The 18,368-nt window shown below is 38.2% G+C and overlaps 1 protein-coding gene across 1 annotated transcript in view; it reads left to right on the top strand.

The window, feature by feature from the left end:
• Nucleotides 1-18,368, top strand: part of ADAM9 (ADAM metallopeptidase domain 9) — a 147,088-nt gene that overhangs the window by 74,946 nt on the left and 53,774 nt on the right. The window contains 5 exon segments of the mRNA XM_030312588.1: nucleotides 2,271-2,363; nucleotides 3,334-3,340; nucleotides 3,343-3,423; nucleotides 3,426-3,527; nucleotides 11,038-11,143. Of these exon segments, the coding sequence (XP_030168448.1) occupies nucleotides 2,271-2,363; nucleotides 3,334-3,340; nucleotides 3,343-3,423; nucleotides 3,426-3,527; nucleotides 11,038-11,143 (389 nt within the window).

The following is an 18,368-nucleotide window of genomic DNA, read 5'->3' as shown; positions in this document are numbered from 1 at the left end:
ACTCCCAACTCTAGCCTGATCCCTTCTTCCCCTGGCTACCTCTTATCTGTTCTCCATGTGTAGTTTTGCCTTTCAGTAATGTTAAAAAATGGAATCATAAAGTATATACTTTCGAGAGTGACTTTTTTCACTAAACATAATGCCTTTGAGGTCAATCTAGATTGTTGTATGTATAATATTTCATTCCTTTTTATTGCTGAGTATTGTTCCATTGGATGGATTTAACTGTAGAGAACTTAGAATAATGTTTCTGTTGGTCTTTCTACCAGCTGAGAGGTCCTGCCTAGAGTTTGTTTAACATGTTTAACCATGGTTAACCATTTGTTAACTGTAGTATAACCATGCAGAGTTTGTTTAATCATTCACCTTTTAAAGGGCATTTGGGTTTTTTTTTTTTTGAACATTTTGCTGTTAAAAATAAGATGCTATGAATTATGTTCCACTATTTATCATCAAAGAATTAAAGAAAAATATGTTCTTTGTGAGTAAAGAGAAAAAATCTTAGAAATTTAAATTATAACCAAATAGAAGTTATAGAACTAAAAAATTATAGAACTAAAAACCAATAATGAAAGTTTCACTGGCTAGAGTTAAAAGCAGGCTAATATGGCAGAAGAGAGTCAATGAACATGAAGCTGACCCCCCCCCCAAAAAAAAAATCCAAACTAAAGAACAAATAGAAAGATTAAAGAAAAATGAGCAGAGTATCAGGGACACTAGGAGATATCCAAATAATCTAATGTAATTATCAGTGAAACTTCAGGACACTGAGAATGAGATAAAAAATAAAAGAAATAATGGCTGAAAAATCCCCTAATTTAGGGAAAAATATTGACTTACAATTCCAAAGTGAACCCAAGTCAGAATCGTTGCAAAGAAAATTCACTTAGGTATATTGTAATCAAAGTGCTGAGATAAACAGAAAGTAATGAAAGAAGTCAATAGAAAACAGGGGGACAAAGATATGAATGATAGAAGATTTTTTTCCCCTGAAGCAATAAGGGCCAGAGGATAGTAGAACAGTATATTTACTGTTCTAAATGGAAGAAACTGACAACCTAGAGTTCCATACATAGACAACATATTCTTCAAAAATTAAAGAAGCTTGTTTCCTTGGCTCCCCCTTCTTCTCCTCCTCCTTCTTTCCTCTGTATTGTTATTTCCCCATCCTTCTTCTCTCTCAAACAATTCAGACCTGAACACATTAGCTGAAACATAGAAGAGATGTCTCTGTGGGTGGGAGGTTGTGGGCATGGGTGGTGGTGCAATGGGGAGCCATGGTGGTTCAAAGTAGGGTGAGACAAGGCAGGCAAGATAAAAAGAATGTCTACATGAGGTGAAGACCTACTCAATAGACAAGTAGTTCCTGAGTATGAAGAGAAATGCATTCACGGATGCTTAATTTTCGGTGATGATTACGCAGACCTGTTAGGACTAAATGTTTGTAACCTCCTCCCCCAAATTCATATGTTGAAGCCCTACCCACCAGGGTAGCTGTGTCTGGAGATGGGGCTTTAGGTAAGTAATTAAAGTTAAATGAGATCAAAAGGAGGGGGTCCTGATCTGACGGGTTAGTGCTTTTTTTTTTTTTTTTTTAATGTTTATTTATTTTTGAGAGAGAGAGAGTAAGCCAGCGAGCAGGGGAGGGGCAGAGAGAGGGGAACAGAAGATCCTAAGTGGCTCTGCATTGACAGCAGCAAGCCCGGTGCTGGGCTTGAACTCATGAATTGTAAGATTATGACCTGAGTTGAAACCAAGAGATGGTACTCAACCGAGCACCCAGGCACCCTGAGGTTAGTGTTTTTATAAAGAGACATCTGAGAGCTTGCTTGCGCGCTCTCTCGCTCTCTTTCTCTCAGAACATGCACACTGAAGAGAGGCCATGTTAGAGAAGGCAGCTCTCTGCAAGCTAGGAAGAATTTCCTCACCAGAAACCGAATTGCAGGAACTTTGAGTTTGGACATCTAGCCTGCAGAACTGTGAGATGTTAAGTTTCTGTTGTTGAAGCCACCAGTCTGTGGTATCTTGTTCTCCCAGTCCCAGAAGACACAGACACATACTCTGTATGATTTCATTCCTTTGAAATATGTTGAGCTTTAAATAGTTGTAGCCAAAGAGTTATGAAAACTTCAGAAGGATAGTAAGTGATTTTCCAGAGAATCATTGCTGTAGCTTGGTTAGAAAGATTTTAGACTTTAAGATAAGACTTTGTTAATGAATATTGATGACAGTAAGTCCTTTCTTTATTGATAGTCATTTACTCTTCACAGGAGTGTGAATCGGACCCTTGTTGTGAAGGAAGTACTTGTAAACTTAAATCATTTGCTGAATGTGCATACGGTGACTGTTGTAAAGACTGTTGGGTAAGGAGTTCCTCCCTATTTGGAAAAAAAAGTAGAAGAAAGCAAAACATGCATATGTAAAAACATTTTTTTTTTTCTGATCTATAAGAGAGCACCATTTTATTACATGATTCTATGAAAAATTTTATGCCACTTGTTTGCAGTTTTGAATTACATTCTTTTTATAACAAGCGGTCTCACGAGACTTTTTCTAAGTAGAAACTTTTTTCTGATTTTAAGAGTAGTCTATGTTTTTTATAATAATTCACAAATAGCAAATATAGAAAGTACAGAGTAAAAGGCAGTATCATTTTACCTTCCTCAGGTAGCCATTGTTGATAATTTGTTAACTTAAGTACTTTTTCCTATACAAAAGTGAATGCATGTGTATATGTGTGAGTGTATGTGTGTGAACACAGATAATTTATTGTATTACTACTTGCTTTTTTCAGTAGCATACCGTAGATTTTATCTATTCGTATAATTAGTTCTACGTGGTTGTATAGTTAGTGCTGTTTTATGTGGTGATTACATAATTTCTTTAGTCAACTAATGGGTGTTAGGTTGCTTCTAATTTTTGTCTATAAGTGGAATTGCTGGGACAGAGTATGTATGTTAAAAATTGTGGCACACATTTTATATACCTTCCACAAATACATTGGTCTGTAGTTCTACCAACAATGTAATCCAATATGTGCTGTGACATCATTGGTGAGTCCAATACTGGTTAGTCTGATAGGTGTAAAGTGCTTTTTAAAGTTTTATTTAATTTGTATTTCTTTTGGCTATCGGTAAAGTTACATTTTTTCATTTTCCATATTTCATGACTTTTGTGGGTTGCTGTTACTGGCCTTTGTCGTACTTCTATTGGGTTATCTAATCTTCTGTTGTTGCTAGATGTTTTATAGACATAAATACTGTGGCTTCAAATTTGATCACTTTGTGGGGATTGTCTTGATATTCCTGTTTAATTTGTATCTTATTACCCTAGTTCCTTCCAGAGGTACTTTGTGCCGAGGAAAAACTAATGAATGTGATGTTCCAGAATATGCCAATGGTTCATCTCAGTTCTGTCAGCCAGACGTTTTATTCAGAATGGCTATGCTTGCCAGAGTAACAAAGCCTATTGCTACAATGGCGTGTGCCAGTATTACGATGCTCAGTGCCAAGTCATCTTTGGCTCAAGTAAGACATTTTAATTATAATTGATGGCCTTTATTTTATTCATTTATTTGCGGTCCGTTTTTAAAAATGGAAAGAAAACATTATTGATAAAAGTGAAGTTCTCTTGTTTTCTCTCCCCTGTCCTATCTCCCTCCTTCCTTCTCCATAAGTAGTGCTGATCATGAATTTGATATGTAGAAATTCAGTTGGTTGATTTTGCTTTTACTCCCTCTCCTTTTTATCACCTTTCTATTCTATGTATATAACAAATAAGTAAATATACATTTACTTAGTATCATGTTCTAGTTTTAATAATTTCATATAAATAATAAGGGGATGTACATATGGGCTGCTACTTTCATTGCTCACTGAAAATGTTTTGATACGTTTGATTACAATATCAATATGTTGATGCATTTAGATTTTAGTGCGTTGGAGTACTCCATTATATAAATGGAATCCATTCCCTCACTGATAGATATTTCAGATGTTTAAAAGTTTTTCCTGTTTTCTCTATTTCAAATTTTCATTTTGTCAAAGTTACACGTACACATAGATTAAAGAGCCAATTTTTTTTATGAGGTTTTATGAAAAAGCGTGCTCCCACCTAAAATCCCCATCCCTTGGAGCAACCACTTTTCACCTTTTCTAGCTGATTATTTTGTTACTTGTTCCAGGTCTTTAGATAATCTCTTGGTAATGCTACTTTTAATTTTTACATTTCTAGGCATTAACTACTAATTTCTCACTACTGAAGATGAGAATTTAGAATTCTTTCAACCCTTGTCAACTCCCATCATATTCATGGTCTTTTTGCATTCTCCATCCTTTTAATATGGATTAAGTATGATTTTAGTTAAAGCATCGAGGACTCTTGTGATACTGTGATTTATAATTAGAAAACTATACTTGATCTTCATTCCTTTCCTGTCCTCAAACTCCTAAAACCCTTGGAATTTCCTAAGTTTTGAGAGCTAGAAGTGTGTCTCTTGATATGTTAACAAAGTGACTTTTGGAAAGCTCAGAGGTAACTCAAGGATGGAACTGGTTGCCCAGGGAACCAACCACAGGGTTAGAGGGTTGGAACTTTAAGTTCCCCACCTCTGTGGAGGGAGAGCGGCTAGAGGATGAGTTAATCACTAATGGCCTATGATTTAATTAATCCTACCTATGTAATAATCCTCTATAACAACCCAAAAGGATAGGGTTCTGAGAGCTTCCAGCTTGGTGAAGGGGGTAGGTGTATATTCTCGGAAAGTGTTGCACTTAGAGAGGGAATAGAAGCTTCTAGCCCCTTTCCCATACCTCGCCCTATGGATCTCTTCCATCTGGCTTTTCCTGAGTTATATCCTTTTATAATAAATCAGTAATCTAGTAAATCAAATGCCTCCCTGAGTTCTGTGAGCTGCTCTAGCAGGTTAATCAAACCTAGGAAGGGAGTTGTGGGAACCTCTGATCTATATATAATCACAAATATATTAATAACAAAAAGGAAGAAATATATATGGCCATTAAAGTCCTAGTTTCTGTAACTGATCATGTGGTCACAGCTGGTAGTTTTAACAACCTTCTTCATTATCCATTCCACATACCCTTTGTCTTCAGCAAGCACCTCAGTTGGTTGTGGCTTTTTACCTGTGGAGTGACCCAAACCTTCATTCTTGAGGGCTCTGGGCTGTTTGTAGTCCAGCCTGGATTGAGTTGCTGTAGTTTTCCGTTGACCTTAATCACAGGGCACAGTAATACTAAGAGGCACCTTCGGGGCTCTCCTGTATTATACACATACTCTTCCTCCCCTCCATTGTGCAATAGCAGTTCCCCGTGGTTGTCAAGATCAGTCCCCATAGCCAGCACAGTGACTCCTTTCATTGCCTGTCCATTCAGAGGCATGAGGAGTGTAAAATGGCTAGCTGGTGGTCTTTAATTCCAGCTCTCAGTGGAATCATTGTTGTGTCTTCTGATGGAAGCACTCCTCTCTTTGGAATTAAGACCCTAAGCCAGAAGGTTGTGGGAAGAGGAAGCAAAAATTTTGCAAGAGGGTCACTAGGAGAAATAGCAGTGGCACTTTTACTTCTGCCTCATGATTCCTGGACCCATGAATCCTGGCTGTGGTAGAAACAGCACCATATATTGGATAGTGATTCAGAACATACACAACCCTCTGGAGAACTTTGCCCCTTCCTATAAGGCATTGCTACCTAGTTGGTGCTGTAACAGAGTCTTCAAAAGGCCTTCCATTATTCTGTCAAACTAGCAACTTCTGGATGGTAGGAAATGTGGTAAGACCAGAGAATTCCATGAGCCTGTACCTCTTGCCACATTTCATTTGTTGTGAGGTGAGTTCTTTGATGAGAAGCAAATCTATGTGCTATACCATGATGGTGGTTAAAGACAGTCTGTCAATCCATGGATGGTAGTTTGGGCAGAAGAATTCCATCCAGGCAAAGCAGTCCTTGTCTAATTAAGTGTTTATTCAATAAGAATAAATTCTTATTCTTCCATGATGGAAAGGTCCAGTGTCATAAACCTACAACCAGGAGGCTGGCTGCCATATTGAGGACTCAGAATTGGTCTCTGCTGTTGGCAGATTGGGCACCCAATAGTGGCCATAGCCCAGTTGTTTTTGATGAGTGGAAGTGCATGTTGTTTAGCTTATGTATAATCTCCATCCCTGTCACTATGGCCCCTTGCTCTTGTCCCCTTTGGGAGATGACAGGGATGATGGGGAAGACAGGTTGACTGGTATCCAAGAATAGGTCATCCTATCATTTGACTATTAAAATTCTCCTCTGCTGAGGTCACTTTTTGGTGAGTGTTCACATGGGACACAAATATCTTCATGTGTTTTTCCCATGAGGACATATCTTTTGATAATCTTGTAGAAGGGAAAGGCAGTTAAGATCCCTGCAAACTAAATTATGATGTAGGCCTGAAGAGTTGCTATACCCTTGAGAGAGGACAGTGCCAGCTGAAAGCAAACTGCTTCTGGTCATCCTTATTGACCAGTGTGGAGAAAATAGTATCTGCCTGTTCAATAGCTGCATACCAGATGCCGGGAGATATATGAATTTGCTCAAGCAGTAAAACCTCAGTGGCTACAGCAGCAATTACACTTACCAACTGTTTAAGCTTATGACAGTCCACTGTTGTTCTCCAAGTTCTGTCTGTCTTCTGCACGGGCCAAATAGCTTAGCTGAATTGGAGTATCTTTATCTTTCTAGTCCTTAATGGTGGTATTGATCTCTGCAGTGCCTTCTGGATTGTGGTATTACTTTTGGTTTACTGTTTTCCTAGGTAGTGGGTGTTCTAGTGGCTTCCGCTTGGCCTTTCCCACCATAATAGCCCTGACTCCACAGGTCAGGGAGCCAGTGTAGGGATTCTGCTAGCTGTTGATTATGTCTGTTCCAGTCATGCATTCTGGAACTGGGGAAATAGCCACAGAATGGGTTCAGGGATGCACTGGGCCCACTGTGAGGACAACCTGAGCTGAAACTCCATTGACCACCTGACCTCCATAGCTCCCTACTCTGACTGGTAGGCCACCATGATGTTTTGGATCTCCTGGAAGCAATGTCAGTTCGGAGATAGTGTCTCGTAGTCTCTGAGAGGTCTGATTACTTTTCTGCAATGTTCAGTTACCCTGGTAAAAGGCCTTAGGTCCTGTTGGGGATGGATGGGAGAAAGATTGACAGCAAAAATTTTTGGCAGCATATCAGGGTTCTAACTCTCCTTCATTTAAGGGGTTCTGGGTCTAAAAATATGGCTCAGGTCTGAGAATCAGTTGAGGGCCCATGATTTTTTTTGATTCAGGTTAGTCTTTTGTTCATTTGACCTCGAACTTTTCTGCTTATAGAGATGTAGTAAGAATTTGCTGGTGGGCTTCCTCTCTTTTATTTCTAGGAACACTGTGATCAACTAACTAATGCCATAGGTCTGTACAAGTCAGACTTTTCTAATTGCTCCTTTGACTTTGCTCTTCATTATGCAAAAATGATATCAAGTAGCTGCTATGTAGTAGTTCTGGTGAAAAACCATGGCAAGTTTACACTGAGGCATGGCACCACGGGTAGTCAGCTTTATTATTACTTTTATTGTTGTTGGGTTAGAAACCATTCTCTCTTTTATTTATATTTTTCTTTTCAAATTTTTATTTAAATTCTAGTTACATAACATACAGTGCAGTATTGGTTTCAGGAGTAGAATTCAGTAATTCATCACTTACATATAACACCCAGTGCTCATCATAACAAGTGCCCTCCTTAATACCTATCACCCATTTAGCCCATCTCCTACCCACCTGCCTCCATCAACCCTCAGTTTGTTCTCTCTTGTTAAGAGTCTCTTAATGGTTTGTTTCCCTCTTTCTTTTTCTTTCCTTTTTTTTTTTTTTCCCCTTTCCATATGCTCATCTGTTTTGTTTCTTAAATTCCACATATGAGTGAAATCATATGGTACTTGTCTTTCTCTGACTGGCTTATTTCACTTATAATGCACTCTAGCTCCATCCACATTGTTGCAGATGGCAAGATTTCATTCTTTTTGATGGCTAATATTCCAGTGTATGTATGTGTATGTATGTATGTATACATGTGTGTATGTATGTATACATGTGTATGTAACATGTGTTGTATATACATATGTATGTATGTACACATATGTACACATATGTATATGTATATACACACACACACACACCACATCTTCTTTATCCATTCATCAGTCGATTGACATTTGGGATCTTTGCATATTTTGGCTATTGTTGATAATGCTGCTATAAACATCAGGGTGCATGTACCCCTTTAATCTGTATTTTTGTATTAAAAAAAAATCTGTATTTTTGTATTTGGATAAACACCTAGTAGTGCTTGCTGGGTTGTAGGGTGGTTCTATTTTTAACTTTTTGAGAAACCTCCATACTGTTTTCCAGAGTGGCTGTACCAGTTTGCACTCCCACCAACAATGAAATAATGTTCCCCTTTCTTCACATCCTCACCAACACCTGTTGTTTCTTGTGTTGTTAATGAAAAAAAATTTTTTTTAATGTTCATTTTTTTTTTGAGAGAGAGAGAGAGAGAAACAGAGCACAAGCCGGGGAGGGGGAGAGAGAGAGAGGGAGACAGAGAATCTGAAGCAGGCTCCAGGCTCTGAGCTGTCAGCACAGAGCCCGATGCGGGGCTCGAACCCACAAGCTGTGAGATCATGACCTGAGCTGAAGTCAGACGCTTAACTGACTGAGCCACCCAGGTGCCCCGTGTTACTAATTTTTAGTCAGCTTTATTTTGATTACACAATGATGCTAGCAGTATTCCTGCAGTGATAGTGTATGTTGTATTGCCTCTTATGTTTCCTTCCTTAAGTTAAAGTGATTGAGGTTCCCAAGGAAATGGGTGCTTTCAGCACAACTAAGCAGATTTCTTTGTTTGATAATTGGCAGTGATGTGTTTATGCCAGGATCATACTGGATTCTTGTTTTCCCATCTTCTTCCATTTCTGTCCTGAGTCAGTAGGAACAGCAACAACATTGCATTCAAGAGAATGAAATAAGTGAGCACCATATGTTGATTGAGGCTTGTCTTTCAGAAAACAGAGACTTAATAATAGGAGCTGTTCTGTTTCTCTTCAGAGAGGTACAGGTAAACTAAATCCATTATTTACCAGGATGTGGGACACTTAGTAGGGGATTGATACATATTTAATGAGGAAAGGAAGGAAAGCAAGGGAGGGAGAAAAAGGAAAGGAAAGGAAAAGAAAGGATAGAAAACGAATGGAGACCCAAATTTTCTTTTTTTTTATAAATTTTTTTTTTAACGTTTATTTATTTTTGAGACAGACAGAGACAGAGCATGAACGGGGGAGGGTCAGAGAGAGGGAGACACAGAATCCGAAACAGGCTCCAGGCTCTGAGCTGTCAGCACAGAGCCTGACGCGGGGCTCGAACTCACGGACCGCGAGATCATGACCTGAGCCGAAGTCGGCCGCTTAACCGACTGAGCCACCCAGGTGCCCCCCAAATTTTCTATTTTTATTTTTGTTTCTTCTCAGTTAAGAAGATCAGTCATGAGTACTGTGCTGGATTTTTCTGAAGGTAGAGATGTTGACTTTGACCAGACTCCTGCTGTCTCTAGTGTCTGTCTGTTGTACACCTTATTTTATGGTGGGTCAGATAGGGATTGAGGAGAGACAACTAAAAATTAAATGGAACGTATTTATGCTAGATCATAGGCTAGAGTAGTAGAGATCTGTCAACTCGATACATTTTGTAAAAATAGCAAGTTATTGCAGTCTAAAAAAATAATTACAGATACATTTTGATGAGGTAAATACTATTACGTAGCAAAGATATTACCTTCATAGAGGCCTGTGGAAAAGTCTCGTAGCAAAGATATTACCTTCATAGAGGCCTGTGGAAAAGTCTAGGACTACAAACTGCAGTTGTTTTTTTCTCTCTTTTTTTAATTGTTTATTTTTGAAAGAGAGAGAGATACAGAGCGAGAGTGGAGGAGTGGCAGAGAGAGAGGGAGACACAGAATCTGCACTTGATCTTAGCCAAAAGGCCGAGGAGCGATTAGAGACAGAATCTGAAGCAGGCTCTAGGCTCTGAGCTGTTAGCACAGCCTGACGCGGGGCTTGAACTTGGGAACCGCAAGATCATGACCTGAGCCAAAGTCAGGTGCTTAACTGACTGAGCCACCCAGGCACCATCAGTTGTTTTTCTCTTTGGAGATTATCTGGAAGTTTTAGAGCTCCTTCTGTTCCCTAGAAGGGCCCTGTTAGGGATCCTGCCATGTGCTGTTTGCCCCGTTCAGGTATTATTCTCTGTTCCCTTTTCACGTTGCTTGATCCAACTTCTTTCGCCTCGTATCCATTTTCTTTTAAACGAAACCATCTAAACATTAGATGCGTAAGATAGGCCAGTGAATTCCTTTATTCAATAGAAAGTACTGACATTTTGACTTAAAAATATTTACAAATAAAATTTATTTAGGAATGTGTAATTAGTGGGCGAATTGAACATGAAGTGATAAAACAAAAATGGATTGCCACTTTGTCAGCTGTCATGGCTGTTTGACAATCCTTCTTGTTAGTAGAGCATCTAAATTCAGCATTTTATATATGGTAAATTAAAAACCCAATAACAATAGCTGGCAATGTCTTCACCAACCCTTCCCAGCCTGATCTAAAGTCTAATGATGTATTAGAGACATATTTGAGAGTGGGGAAAAGGAATATGCTGAGAACACTAGCATACAATGCATGCTTTTTCATTTATTTATAATTTCATCTTTTTAATGGTATTTCTTGTAGGGTCTTAGTGTTTGAGCCCAGGCTAACTTTCAGGTACAATGTAAGCTTTATTTTTACATTTTGTTGTTAAGTATAAAAGTAGAACAAAAATGTTTTATCTGTGAGGCTTGACACTTTCTAGAAGGTGTTGAGGCAGTTCATCAAGGTATATGGATTGTCATAGGGAATATACTTTTTATTTATGAATTAAATTGCCATACTTTTTTTTTTTTTTTTAATGTTACAGAAGCCAAGGCTGCCCCAAGAGATTGTTTCATTGATGTGAATTCTAAAGGTGACAGATTTGGCAATTGTGGTTTCTCTGGCAATGAGTACAAGAAGTGTGCCACTGGGTAAGTGGAGGTGAGGTTATAAAGGAATGTGAATGATTTTAAGACCCGTCATCTTGCGACTGCTGGCTTTCTCTCCCTTAAATACTGAACTTTTCAAATTAAGTTTTCAAGTTTTATTTGTTTTTATTTTTATTTTTTTTAACTTTCCAAGTTTTAAAACATAAGACTTCAGCGAGACTCTCTGAAAAGAACTAGTAAAATAATTCATCCCTTTTGATGTTAACTGTCTAAAGTCTAATGGATTTTAGAATCTTTGTTTTTCCTTATTCTACAATAAGAAGCTCAAATAAACACTCTTCCTCTTCTTTTTTTCATTAAAAGATGGCACGGATTAATGTGTAGATACCTTCAAAATTCATTCTGGATGTTGTTATTTTCTTCTTGCTCTATATAATTTTAAAGTGACAAATTAAAACCTTTTTTTTTTGTTTCTACAACATTTGCTTATTGTAAAAGTTAATAATTATTAAAAAATTACAAATGAAAAAAAGTCATCCATAATATCAGTCCATATATATTTACTAATTTCATTGTATTTCTTCCTTTTTTTGTTTCTGTACATACACACACTGATATTTTGTATAATTGGAATTATTCTATATTACTGAGCATCTCTTCTCTTTGCTCCTACTTTGCCAATTAGTCTAAGTAACTGTACAGAAACAATGTTTGCTAAGAAGAAATAACAGCAGCCAATCTCCATGTCGCTAAATCCATCAGACATTGTTAGGTCTTCATGCTACTTGACCTTTTGGTGTCATTCAAGTATGTTGACTGTTTTTTCCTTGAAGAAACTTCTTTCCTTCGCTTTTGTGTGGGATGTTTTTCTAGTATTCTTTTCTGTGTTTCTGGTTGCTCCTTTAGTGTGTTTATTTGTAGGCTCATCTTTCTCTACTCAGCCATTAAATACTGGAGACACCACGTATGCTGGCTTACATGTGGCCTTCTGCCACAGGGCCTTTGCACACACTATTCCTTCTGCCTGGCATGCCTTCAGCTCCTCCAGATCTCAGTTTTAAAGACTTCCTCACCTTTCTTTTTTTTATTTAAAAAAAAATTTTTTTTTTCAACGTTTATTTATTTTTTGGACAGAGAGAGACAGAGCATGAACGGGGGAGGGGCAGAGAGAGAGGGAGACACAGAATCGGAAACAGGCTCCAGGCTCTGAGCCATCAGCCCAGAGCCTGACGCTTGGCTCGAACTCACGGACCGCGAGATCGTGACCTGGCTGAAGTCGGACACTTAACCGACTGCGCCACCCAGGTGCCCCTTCCTCACCTTTCTTAACAGAGCCAGAGAGCCCTCTTGTAAGGTGTTCTTACAGCTGTGTGCTTTTCCCCCTTAATGTTAGCCAATTTATTTTGTTCTAATTATTTCTTGATATATAAAACAGAGTAGATGGAAGGAAGATAAGAAAAACAAGAAAGCGTTTCAAAAGGAGATAGGAATGTAACTTTTGATATTTATCTTATATAGTTTTAAAAGTAGTTGTAGATATACGTTCTCTTCTGTTTACATAGCACTTTTTCTGGGGAAGTCATACTATTATTATTAATACATTTTTAGTGTATTTAAATTCTAAATTCTTTTGGTTTCTGCCCAAACCACTGTCCTAGTAAGAACAATCATTTAAAAATGATATGATCTGGGGCACCTGGGTGGCTCAGTCATGAGCCCAGGGTCGTGGGATCTAGCCCCGTGTTGGGTTCTGTGCTGTGTGTGGAGCCTGCCTAAGATTCTCTCCCTCAACCTCTCTCCCCCACTTGCACACGCTCTGTCTCTCAAATAAAATAAAAATGACAATATCTTCAAATAAGATAGAGGATAATTTTCCAGGTAAAAAGAAGAATAAATACAAAACCAGTTCTAGGCATAGAATTTTCTTTTTTTTTTTTTTTTTAATTTTTTTTTTTCAACGTTTATTTATTTTTGGGACAGAGAGAGACAGAGCATGAACGGGGGAGGGGCAGAGAGAGAGGGAGACACAGAATCGGAAACAGGCTCCAGGCTCTGAGCCATCAGCCCAGAGCCCGACGCGGGGCTTGAACTCACGGACCGCGAGATCGTGACCTGGCTGAAGTCGGACGCTTAACCGACTGCGCCACCCAGGCGCCCCTAGGCATAGAATTTTCATGATTCTTTTCTGGTGTTTAGAAAAGACACAGGAGGGTCTGTCCTGCATTTTGGGGAGACTAGACCCGTCTTGGTTTCCATAATTTGTCTAAATTAAAATGAGAAAAGTAAGAACTTGAATGTTGGACGAAGGATGAACTGGTTAAGAAATTGGGTGCTTTTTTTTGTTGAATTTGATGTGTTTTCCTTATTGTTCATATCATTAATTTTTTAAAATTTATATTGTGATTTCTCCTGTGACTCCTGAGTTATTAAAAGTGTGTTGCTTAATTTATAGATATTTGGGAGTATTCTGGTTATGTGTTTGATTTCTAGTTTAATTCCAATGAGAACATACTCTGTATAACTTTAGTTCTTTGCAGTTTATTGAGATGTGAATTATTGCCCAGCATGTGGTCTCTTTTGGTGAACATCCATGTACAATTGGAAAAAAAGTGCATTCTATAGTTATTGGGTTGTGTTATTCTATAAATGTTAACAGTCTTATTCAAGCTTCCAATATCTTTGCGTTGCATGTGTGCGTTTTAGGTTTGTCATTCAATTAAAAAAAAATTTTTTTTAATGTTTATTTATTTTTGAGAGAGAGAGAGAGAGACAGAGCATGAGCAGGGGAGGAGCAGAGAGAGAGAGACACAAAATTTGAAACAGGCTCCAGATTCTGAGCTGTCAGCATAGAGCCCGATGTGGGGCTCGAACTCACAAACCGTGAGATCATGACCTGAGCCAAAGCCGGATGCTCAACTGACTGAGCCACCTAGGCACCCCCTAGTCCTTCAATTTCTGAGAGAAGTGGGTTAAAATCTCCAGCTATGATTATAAAGTTGTCTGTTTCTCTTTTTAGTTCTACACATTTTTTTGCTGTGTGTCTTTTGAATCAGTAAATGCTTATGTTATTAGGTGCATCCACATTTAGGATTGTTATGTCTCCTTGACGAATTGGCCCTTTAATTATTACCAAATTTTCTTCTTTATCTTTGCAATATTCTTGTTTAGCATTTGTTGCAGTTTCATTTGTTTATGTGACTGTCTGGTGATCACCCTTCATTGGTAAACTAAAGTGAAGTGACACATTTTATCTTATGTGTTTGGCACGTGATAAGTGCCTATTAAATATTTGTTGAATGAATGTAGGAACAGATGATACAGCTGATGGGTGGATAATTAGTGTAACTGATTAAATGAACTGAGGTGAAACTTTGGGGTAAGTGGATCAATGCAGACTTGGAGAGAGCTTGCTAGACGTGTCTGATCTTTGTCTTCAGCCTGGTTCTGTTTCCATGATCTTATGAGTATCTTAATGAAATTATAGAAACTACACTTAGGAAATCTATAAATTACTGGGTAGCTGATTTGAAAAACATTTTATAATGGTAATATAGCATTAATATAGCCATTAGGAATGCATATCTGAAGTCAGACTCTTTGGGTTTGAATACTGCTTCAACTGCTTAAGATCTCTGAGACTTTGGACACGTTGCTTTCCTTTTCTTTTTCTTCTGTGCCTCATTTTTCTATAAAATGAGGATAATAATGGTACCTACTTCCAGTTGTTTTGAAGACCAAATGTGTTGATGGATGCTAGTACTAAGAAGAATACCCAATTCATTGCCTCATCATTGTCATCATTGCTTTGTAATCATCCTCATCACAGAAAATGTATAAAATCTAGAAGAATCTAAAGAAAGTGAACCCTGTGGTCCTGCCATTCAGAGATACTCCCTCACATTTTTGTTGTATTTCCTTTTTGTATGTGTGTATATACATTCATAAGCATACATTTGTGCATCATACATGTATGTACACATATGTATGTGTACTCAGAGCCCCACATCTGTATGTATAAACAAAATTGCAAAGTATGATTTGTACTATTTTATAAATTCAGTTTACTTTCCACTATATTAAGAGAGTTTATAGGATGTATTCAGCTTCTTTTAATCATTTCCTTATTTTAGAAATTCAAGTTGTTTCTAGTAGTTTGCTATTTTATTTTACTTTATTATTATATATTTTTTTTTTTAATTTTTTTTTCCAACGTTTTTTATTTATTTTTGGACAGAGAGAGACAGAGCATGAACGGGGGAGGGGCAGAGAGAGAGGGAGACACAGAATCGGAAACAGGCTCCAGGCTCTGAGCCATCAGCCCAGAGCCTGACGCGGGGCTCGAACTCACGGACCGCGAGATCATGACCTGGCTGAAGTCGGACGCTTAACCGACTGCGCCACCCAGGCGCCCCTATTATTATATTTTTTAACGTTTATATTTGAAAGAGAGAGAGAGGACAGAGTGCAAGTCGGAGAGGGGCCGAGAGAGAGGGAGACACAGAATCTGAAGCAGGCTCCAGGGTCTGAGCTGCAAACACAGAGCCTGATGCGGGGTTTGAACTCATGAACTATGAGATCATAACCTGAGTCACAGTCGGACGCTTAACTGACTGAGCCATCCAGGCACCCCGTAGTTTGCTATTTTAAATAAGGTTGTGATATATACAGCTGAAGTATTTGTTTATTTCTCTGATTGTTTCCTTAATAGGTTTTCTCAAAAAATATGGATAAGTTTTAAGGCTCCTCATAGATACTTCCAAATTGATCTTCAAAACATTTAACTGATTTATGCTTTCCTACCCCCTCACCAATGCCAGAGTGTTATCTTAAAAATTATAGTTGACCTTTGAACAACATCGGGGTTAGAGATGCTGACTTCCCACATAGTCACAAATTCACTTATAACTTTTGACTCCCCTAAAACTTAATTACAATAGCCTACTATTGATCAAAAGCCTTACCAATAACAAAAAAATAGTTGATTGAATGTTATATGTATTATATGCTGTGTTGTTACAATAAAGTAAGCTAGAGACAATGTTATTAAGAAAATTGTAAGGAAGAGATAATACATTTGCAGGACTGCACTGTAAAAAATCCATGTGTTAAGTGGACCTGTGCAGTTCAAACATGTAATGTTCTAGGGTTAGCTGGACTTTTCCAATTTGTTATATCAAATAGATGTTTCTTTTTTTTTTTTTTTTTTTAATTTTAGAGAGAGAGAACGTGAATGGGGGACAGGAGCAGAGGGTTGGGGGGGGAGAGAGAGAGAGAGAGAGAGAGAGAGCGAGCAAGCGATCTTAAGCAGTCTCCACACTCAGTGCAGAGCCTGATGTGGGGCTCAAGTCCCACGACCCGGAGATCGTGACCTGAGCCAAAATCAAGAGTTGGATGCTTAACCCACTGAGCCACCCAGGTGCCCCCGTTTTTTAAAAATGTTTATTTATTTTGAGAGAGGGAGAAAGTGTGAGCACATATAAGTGGGGGGAGCACACATAAGAGAGAGGGAAAAGAGACAGAATCCCAAGTAGGCTCTACACTTTGAACTCAGAGCCTGACACAGGGCTTGATCCCATGAACTGTGAGATCATGACCTGAGCTGAAATCAAGAGTCAGATGCTTAAATGCCTGAGCCACCCAGGTGCCCCTCATTTTTATTTTAAATGAATTTGTAAATAATTAAGATTTTTTGTTGTTGTTCAAAAGATGTTTAAAGAGATCTAGAAAAATGTGGCTTCCACTCTTACTCTTTTTCTCTCTTCCCACCCTACCCCCAGGTACCTATTTCTGTTAGCTTTTGGTATGTCTTTGCAGTGTCTTTCTGCCAGTACAGTCTTATTGCTCCCCCCTCCCCGCTTCCTGTTGTGCATACTGCAGACACTGTTGTGCAGATTGTATTGTTGCATTTCACCGAAAGAGCTCTCTTCTCTTTCAGTACATAGATGGTGTCATCTTTTAAAAAACTTTTTAAACAAAAAATTTCGAATATACAGAGGAGCAGAAGGAATACAGAGGAGTAGAAGGAGTATTTCAAATATACAGAAGGAGTTGAAGTATGATGAAACCCATATATTCTAGATTAAAAACAGTGTTGGTATTCTATCATATTTCCTTTGTCTAGACTTGGCTGAACCACTTTTAAATAAATTATAGGCATTATGATACTTCATTCCTAAATTCTTTAGTATTCATCTCTGACAGATAAGGCCATTCACAATACCAATGTCATACCTACCAAAATTAATAATTTCCTAATATCATGTAATACCTGGTCAATATTAAAGTTTCTCCAACTGTCCTCAAGTTGTGTTTCATAGCTGTTTTTTTGCCACATCAGGATTCCGTCAAGGATCATGCATCACATTTAGTTGTCATGCCACTTATGTCACTTTTAATATAAAATATGTAGTCTTCTTCATTAATTTTTTTTTCTTTTTTACGACAGTGATCTGAGGGAAATAACTGGGCCAGTTCTTTTAGTATGGCCCGTGATCTGGATTTGTTTGATAGTTTCTTCTCAATGTTGCTTTATATGTGTCTCTATCCCTAAATTTTCTATAAATCAGAAGTTAAATCTAAAGTCGTAATTAGATTCAGGTTAAACATTTTAGGGAAGAATACTTCGTAAGTGGCACATGATGTCAAGGAGGCACCTAATTCTGGGTTGTCTTTTTATTAGTGGTCAAGCCCCCAACCCCCATGTCAGGCTCCATACTGAGCCTGGAACTTGCTCCCACCAATGTTTTGCTTCACAGTTTTTTTTTTTTTTTTTTTTTTTTTTTTTCAACGTTTATTTATTTTTGGGACAGAGAGAGACAGAGCATGAACGGGGGAGGGGCAGAGAGAGAGGGAGACACAGAATCGGAAACAGGCTCCAGGCTCCGAGCCATCAGCCCAGAGCCTGACGCGGGGCTCGAACTCACGGACCGCGAGATCGTGACCTGGCTGAAGTCGGACGCTTAACCGACTGCGCCACCCAGGCGCCCCGCTTCACAGTTTTAATATGCATTGATGATCCTTGCCTGAAGCAATTATTCTATTGAGGCTTGTGATAGAATTTTCTTTTATAATATAACCATGAACACCTCTTAGCTTTGTTGGCTGTTTGTATTCCTTATTTTGTGAATTGCCTTTTTTGTATCTTTGCTAATTTTTTCTGTGGAAGTGGATTTTTTTTCTTACTGATTTGTAACAGCTTTATATATATATATTTTTTTTTAAAAAAAATTATTTTTATTTTTGAGAGTGAGTGAGCAGGGGAGGGGCA

Source organism: Lynx canadensis, chromosome B1 (genome assembly GCF_007474595.2).
Source record: "Lynx canadensis isolate LIC74 chromosome B1, mLynCan4.pri.v2, whole genome shotgun sequence".
Taxonomy (NCBI): Eukaryota; Metazoa; Chordata; class Mammalia; order Carnivora; family Felidae; genus Lynx; species Lynx canadensis.
This window is presented reverse-complemented; position numbering and strand designations above follow the sequence as displayed.